The following is an 8407-nucleotide window of genomic DNA, read 5'->3' on the forward strand; positions in this document are numbered from 1 at the left end:
AACCAATCATTAGTACGATGACCCTTCACATATGCTCGTAAGTACAGCTGGGCCAAATTACCGTTATGCCCCTGTAGTTACATCTCACTCCTTAAGTACCACTGATTCCTCTAATGAACAATACAACATAGTCCAACTATGTGTGAACACCTCTCGGGCCAAGAGAAGGTGTGTGGTGCCACATCGTTCAAGCCCCAAAATCAGCCCTTAAGGGAGCTATCTATCTACTTACCTCTACCTGGGGGAATGAGTGAATTCCATCTTGTGTAGCTGAGTTCCCAGCTCCCAAATCAGACGAATCCCCAAAATGGTAGGTTTGAATTGGTGACCTGGCCACTCGGACCTATACAAATCAAAGGACCGCCCTCAATGGCAGGAGTTTCCAACTCACTTAGAATTGGGATCATGTTACCTATAGTCCTCCTAGTGAAATGAAGTCTCTGTCATGAACGGTGTTATATAACGAGACGTTAACACTTCTTGCTCAGGTCTTATACAAACTCTTTGTATAGGACACCCCCGCTCGCATGTCCCCAACACGAATGATTAGGATCAGATTATCTGTGACAAGTCACAATACTTGTGACCATTCCATAAAGCGGATCGCATCCGTAGCATTACCAAGATAAGGTTTCCCTCCTATATCCATATACTACAGACCATTTTGGTTATCACTCAAGACATGATCCACTTGTATGTCACCACATACATGCTTGAGTCACATCCAGATAACCATGGATTTTATGTTTATTGGTTTATGGTAAAGCAAATAAAACAAGTAAATGAGCAAAATACAAGATATAAAGTAAATATCATATATTAACATCACAAGCGTTCGTACATACTGTTTACAAACTACAGGACACGAGACTTTAGGGCGTCAACCCTAACAAAAACCCCTCTGAAAACTATTAGTCAAACGTGCCATATATATTGAGGGACTTCATATCATTCATTATTAAAGAGAAAGCGACAACGTAACCTTAAATATCGATAAACGGGAATGATTTCCCTAATAATGAGCAATGTTGGTAACAACAAATGGTTCCCCACATCAAAATAAGAGCGTGACATATCCGACGAGATGATAACATGCTTGGACAAGTAACGTGATGAATCTTTCCTATATCTCTAAGTGCTCTATGTCTTATTATGTGAATTATGTCTTCCTTTTCGAACTCCAAACCTCCCCCTTCTCTAATAATGGAAAGTACAGATCTACGATTAGGAATATACAAGCGCCATTCTAGCTCTAAAAACATTGGATGAGGAACTACCACGCGTTACTCATCCAAGACAACAAAGTCAACCACTCAAAATCAAATGAAAACACATTTATGATTTTCAAAAACAATTTGACTACTTTAAGTCATTTTTCACACGAGAAAATAAAATAAATAAATTTGTTATTGTGTATCAAATTTTCATTTTTTAGCTTTTTAAGACTTTAATACATAAAGTTGTAACTAACAAAAAAAACTTTTCTTTTTTTTAAAAAAAAAAAAAAAAAAAAAAAAAACAAACAAACTTAGGTGACGCTAATCTTTAAAAGTATATGATAAATTTTCAAACTACAAATATGTCAAATAAATCAAGTTTGTGTCGAATAAATCGTTTGTTCTATATATCTTAACATTAATTAATTTATTATACACAAATCAAACTTATATATATTAAGACACTAAATATATAATTTTTGTGTCAAATATATTTCTAATATTGTTAGAAAATGCCAAATAGATCACCAACCTATTAGACACGAAATCAAAAGTATAAAGATTTAGTGGAGACCTTAAATCAAAATTATAAAGTCCAGTAAATAATTTATTAGACACAAAATTGAAAGTTCATGTTCATTCACAAGCGAAAGAGCATTAGCCAACCCTTTTAAAATAATCAAGGTTTCAAGAATCTTTTATCTCATAAGATGAGAGATTATCATACTCACCTACCGAACCTATCCAAGACGATCCCAAATCACCCAACCTAAACTTGCCCAAGATTATTTAATCAATTTACCATAACTAATTTTCCATAATATGGTAATCATTATTTTTAGTGGTCATCCAATAAATATTAAAAGCATTAACAGTATCTTTTATAGGTCAATCTACCCTTTGCATTTGTAATCTTATATTTTAAACATAATATTGTGAAAACATCAAATTGATAGCTCAAAATGAAAGAAATAGACAAGTGAAGTTAAAAGCACTAGTACAATATTTTATAAGCCTATCAACCCATCATGTTTATAATCTTATATTTTAAATGAAAATTATAAATTTGCCAAACTAATAGCTCGATATAACATTCAACAAATTAAAAACACTAGTAACATACAATGGTACATACTATCCAAGAGCATTAGTAATATCATCTATAAGAAACTAAACCTATCAACACAATCTCAATTGGAATATTCAAACTCTTCACTACTCGAGTGAAATCGAGTTCATTCATGTTCTCGTGCTATCACAACCATAAAAAATTTTCCTAATTTTTTACAAAGGCTAGAATCTCAAAAATGATTAAACAAGATCAACTTTAATTAACATGATAAACAATTCTACACTATCAAACATTGAAATCTAAGACTCTTTCTCGGATGGAATCCGCTCCCATTTATTAGCCGCAACCAAAGACTGGACAATGTCAGTGTCAGTCACAAGTTCTCATCTCCACTACTCTCAAGGTTTGATTCTTCCCTTTCTTCACAAACTTCCACATTTAATTCCTCCAATTCTACCAATGGTCCCTCCCATTTGATTCTGATGTTTCCATCTTTTTGTGACAATCAGAAGATAAGAAAGAATCGAATTTCATAAACACCCTCTATTCAAAATTCCCTATTTCATGAATCTCCGCCCATTATCCGCCGGAAAATGAAGACCAGCACCGGCGGCGAGATTGTTCCAGTCCAAGGCGGCCATATCCTTCGGTCCACCGGCAGGAAAGACCGTCATAGTAAGGTCTTCACCGCCAAAGGTCCTCGTGACCGCCGTGTCAGATTGTCGGCTCACACCGCCATCCGATTCTACGATGTGCAGGACCGATTGGGTTACGATCGGCCCAGTAAAGCCGTCGATTGGCTAATCAAGAAGGCTAAATTCGCCATTGATAAGCTTAAAGAACTTCCCCCTTATTTCCCCATTGTCAGCGGCTTAACAGACTCAAATCCCAAAACAGGGGAAACAGATTCCCCTGAATTTGGTTTCCAGTTGCAGTTGCAATCCGCCACCGGAAACTTCGCTCCGCCACCAGAATCTTTATTTCCGATGAGCTCTGCCACTGTGTCCACTAATTTCCAGGGCTATCCGGTGAATTTGATTTCGCGGCCTACTGATCCGGTTCGAGATCTTGCTCTTTCTCTCCATAACTTCCATGATTCTCGCGTAATTCCATCGGAGGAAGATGGAAGTCATTCGACGGCGAATGACCAACGGCTCATTGCTGATTCGATTCCGGCGAGTAAGAAGGAGAAGATGCTGGACTGTGGCTGCAGCAGCCATTGTTAGGGAAAAATTCGGCAGCGGCGTTTTCCCAGAGGGTGTCGCTTCAGGCCAGTTTGGGGCATTCGCTGCCGATTCGTGATTGGAGAAGTCAGAATCGACAGCCGTCGGTTCTCGGCGGCCGATTTGATGGGTCATCGGAGTTGCATACGCCGTCGCAGATTTCGAGGTGAAGGCGGGAAAGACGGCGTCGTTTGGGGACTCATTCGTCGTCTCCGAATTATCGCCCGTAGATATGATTTATTCCAATTCGAAAATTACTAATATGATTATGGAGAATGTAATTGTTAATTCAAATTTAGTTGAAGTATTTATGATTTAAATTGCTAAACTTTTTATTTGTTTTTATTGAAACAGATTTTTTTTTAGTAACAAACGAAAAAGGGGTTTACTTCGTACGTGTAGGGTGTTCTATATTTGGCTACACTTAAAAGGAAAAAAATTTGGGTTCTCGTGAGATGTATCTATTTTGTGCCTCCAAAATATAGCACTTTCATGTATCAATTTTATTTAAAAAAATTAATCTTTTTTCTAATTTCTTTTTTATAGTAAAGAAGTTGGGAACATATGAGTTATTGTAGCCTATGTTATATCTAATCATTGCTCTAAATATATATATATATATATATTATATATATATATATATATATATATATATATATAATATATAATAATAATATATATATATATATTGACTAATGTTGAATGAGAAATTTGGGGACAATCACAAGTCACCACCTCGTTTGCTATATATTAAATTGGTCCAATTTGATATTACTATTTGGGCTTAAAGTCCAAACTACAAAAAAAAAAAAAAAAAAAAAGTTGAATTGGACCTAAATTCTAGATAAGGCCCAAAACCAACTAATTGGGTCAAGCCCATGGACCAATAAAACCCATGAAGCCCACCTGAGAACTCTATAAATAGAGAAGTTCTCTTCATTTGTAAGGACAACATTTTCTACACTCAGAAGACGTAGAGAGAATTCACTAACAGCAGACCTTTGAAGACACAAATACTCTTCTTCTATAAGGCAGAAGACCTTTGAAGACACAAATACTCTTCCAAGACTTCTACTTCAAGCTTCCAAGACTTCTGAAGTTGCACTCCTATAAGGCAGAAGACCCTTGAAGATACAAATACTCTTCCAAGACTTCTACTTCAAGCTTCCAAGACTCTTAAACCTGCACTCCTATAAGGCAGAAGACCTTTGAAGACACAAATACTCTTCCAATACTTCTACTTCAAGCTTCTAAGACTCCTGAAGTTGTACTCCTATAAGGTAGAAGACCTTTGAAGACAAAAATACTCTTCCAAGACTTCTACTCCAAGCTTCCAAGACTTCTACTTTAAGAACGTTCGGTGCTTTCCTTCTCCAAGTCAAGCATATTCATCCAACTGAGAGAGAATCAGAGGATCAAATATTAAAGATCGAACCACATCGCATCAAATCAACTCCAACATCAACACGAACTCAAGTTCAACTCCACAAAACACGTTTCTCCGGAAACCTCGTGTGAACAAATTGGCACGCCCAGTGGACCTCTCTACCTCTCATCTCTCTCGCCATCCGAGTCAACAAATCTACAAATGGCACCAAAGAAATTTGCGTCCAAAGCTACTGTCGCAAGCTTACATAAGCTCTGTCATCACGGAGGAAATCTGGGGCCAGCTGATGGACTTTCCTAAATGCGGGATCGTCATCAGAGAAAATCCCTTGTTTGAAAACTATGCTTCTATTACGATCTATCAGAGAAAGAATCACATTTTGATGTAGTGTCTATCATGATGACTGACGTAACGACTGAGTCGACCATGGCAGAGATGGAGGTAAAGATAAATCTCCTAATGAAGGCTGTAGAGGAGCGAGATCATGAAATCGCTGCTTTAAGAGATCAGATACAGGCTCGAGATACTGCTGAATCAAGTCACTCCCCAGCTACAAAAGCCAATGACAAAGGAAAGATTGTCTTGTAGGAAAGTCAACCACCACAATCCACCTCTGTTGCCTCCCTATCAGTTCAACAGCTCCATAATATAATCACAAACTCCATAAGAGCTCAGTACGAAGGACCGTTGCAAAGCTTCTTTATGTACTCCAAGCCATACACCAAGAGAATCGACAACCTCAGAATGCCAGCTGGATATCAACCTCCAAAGTTCCAGCAGTTCGATGGAAAGGGCAATCCAAAACAACATGTTGCACACTTCATTGAAACCTGTGAAAATGCAGGAACCTGAGGAGACCAGCTAGTCAAGTAGATCGTCTGTACCTTGAAAGGAAATGCTTTCGATTGGTATACTGATTTGGAGCCAGAAGTGATTGACAGTTGGGAACAACTAGAAAGGGAGTTTCTGAACCGCTTCTACAGTACAAGGCGTATTGTTAGCATGATGGAGCTGACAAACACCAAACAGTGGAAGGGATAGATAATCATTGATTACATCAACCGATGGAGAGCTTTAAGTCTGGATTGCAAAGATAGACTTACTGAATTATCTGCAGTGGAGATGTGCACTCAAGGCATGCACTGAGAGCTTCTCTACATCCTTCAAGGGATAAAACCCCATACGTTTGAGGAGCTGGCAACACGCGCTCATGATATAGAGTTGAGCATTGCCAATAGGGGAACTAAAGATTTCCTAGTCTCTGAATGGAGAAAATACAAAAATGATGCCAAGGGCACTGAAAAGATCGTGGGTAGTACCACAAAAGAATCTATGGTCGTTCATGTGACCCTGCTGAAATTTTCCTCCAAAGGAAAACAAACAAAAATTGAAAGAAGGCTTATGAGGGCGAGAAGTGTCGTCCAACTCTTAAAAAACGACAAGATAAGGTTTATCCATTCTCTGACTCTAATGTGGTAAATATGTTGGAGCAACTACTAGAGAAGCAACTTATTCAGGTATCGGAATGCAAGGGGCCAGAACAAGAAGGAAAAATAAATGATCCTAACTACTGCAAGTATCATCAGGTCATTAGTCACCCAGTTGAAAGGTGCTTCGTGCTGAAAGAACGAATTATGAAGTTAGCTTGTGAAAAGAAGATTGAGCTAGATTTGGATGAAGTAGCTCAGAAAAATCACGCTACAGTAGAAGCGACTTTAAATGTTCCAATACTGTCTATGTCCCATGCTCAAAGAGAAAGCCCGATCCAGTTTGGAGAATTCGAGCCTATAGTTGTTCGGTTCCAACAAGAGATTCAAACAGCAAATTCTGAAAAGAAAGATGAGCTTGTTGAAGATGACAACGAATGGTAGATAGTAGTGACTCATCAAAAGAGAAGACAACCAAACTCCACCCAAAAAGAGTCGTGTTCCTATCGAAGCTATAGAAGAAGAAACAAGACTCATAAAACGAAAGGCAAAAAGATGACACAGAAGCCTAAGCCTGCTAAGAAAAAAGACAAGAACTTTCCTCAATTCTGACGGCTGGCAACTTCAGCAGAATTTCTCCCAAGAAGCTTTCTCAATAATCATCCAGAGAAAGTATCAGAAGTTATTGCATGTCACACTGTCGGCATAGTGGAAGTCGACAACAATCATGTGACTTCTGAAGAAGTCAAAGACTCAGAAGAAATGAAGTAAAGAACTTCTATCTTCGATCGTATTAAGCCTTTAAGTGCTCGATCTTCAGTCTTTCAAAGATTGAGTGTGGCCACGGTAGGAGAAGAAGACCAATGTCCAACGACTACTTCTGCTCGAACTTCAGCCTTTAAAAGGCTAAGTATATCTACATCAAAGAAAGATCAACCTCCAGCATCTACTTTCGATCGTCTCAAGAGGAAATTTTGAAGCCAACGTCATTTCATGAAGAAAACAACGATGAAAAGATTCACAGTCGTGTCCCTTCTCGTATGAAGAGGAAATTTTCTGTTGACATAAGTACATAAGGTTCCTTGATAGTGAAGCCAAAACTCATCATATTGACGAATCCTATAAATGAAGATGATAATCAAGACCATGATGAAATAAGAGCTTCTGAAGTTTAAATAAAAAAGCTCCTCATCGCACGAGCCTAAACTACATGATGCTCCTAGCCCATATGAGCTTAAAATGTGAACGACTCAAAAAAAAAAATTTGTATGAACTACGTTACGACTTGATCCCTTTCATTATAAAGGGTACGTAGGCAACTTAAAGAAATTTAAGTTCAGTCGCGCATAAGAAGAAGAAAAAATTCTCTTCGAACTACATTATGACTTGATCCCTATCATTAAGAAGGGTATGTAGGCAGCTTGAAAGAAACTTCAAGTTCAGTCCAGTTTTTTTTTAAAAAAAACTTGAACTACATCATGATTCGATCCCTTTCTTTAAAGGTACGAATGAAACTTAAAGAAATTTAAGTTTAGTCCATCAGAAGAGGTACCACAACCACCTAAGTATAATACTACAAGATTGATGTTGATCATCCCCGTCAAAGAATGACACTTCAGATTGAAAATGTTCATCCCTATTGGGGGCAACACAATGGGTTAAAGATGTTCATCCCTCGTAAAGAGCTAACATAGTAAATAAAAGGCACACACGTGGAATGCGTTTCGCTTCCTCTTTAAAAGTAAACTTATACGCTCCTTCATCTTCAAGTTTAGAGGCTCCATCGATACTTCATCTTCATGCTCAAAGTCACAAAGTCAAGCCTACTGCCAAAGCTTCATGCTTCATCAAACTCAAATGCGAATAATTTGTCGATGCTTTATCAAACTCAAGTGCGAAGGTCGAGTCGATGGTTCTCCATATTTAAGTTCAAAGGCTTCATCGATGCTTCTCCATCTTTAAGTTCAAAGGCTTTGTTGATGCCTTTCCATCTTTAAGTTCAAGATTAGCATGCATGGCCCTACTTTCATCTTCAAGTTAAAGGTCGGTGTGCATGACTCTGCTCCATCTTTAAGTTCAAG

The 8407-nt window shown here is 38.0% G+C and overlaps 1 protein-coding gene across 1 annotated transcript; it reads left to right on the forward strand.

The window, feature by feature from the left end:
• Positions 1 to 2474: 2474 nt before the first annotated feature.
• Positions 2475 to 3966, forward strand: LOC120069862 (transcription factor TCP10-like). Its single transcript, XM_039021677.1, has one exon. It carries the CDS (start codon positions 2883 to 2885, stop codon positions 3513 to 3515), a length of 633 nt encoding a protein of 210 aa, XP_038877605.1. The 5' UTR covers positions 2475 to 2882; the 3' UTR covers positions 3516 to 3966.
• The last annotated feature ends 4441 nt before the right edge of the window (positions 3967 to 8407 follow it).

Source organism: Benincasa hispida, unplaced genomic scaffold (genome assembly GCF_009727055.1).
Source record: "Benincasa hispida cultivar B227 unplaced genomic scaffold, ASM972705v1 Contig637, whole genome shotgun sequence".
Lineage (NCBI taxonomy): Eukaryota > Viridiplantae > Streptophyta > Magnoliopsida > Cucurbitales > Cucurbitaceae > Benincasa > Benincasa hispida.

Excerpts from the sequence above, each read along its gene's own strand:
- LOC120069862 (XM_039021677.1), top strand. The coding sequence starts at position 2,883 with ATGAAGACCAGCACCGGCGGCGAGATTGTTCCAGTCCAAGGCGGCCAT.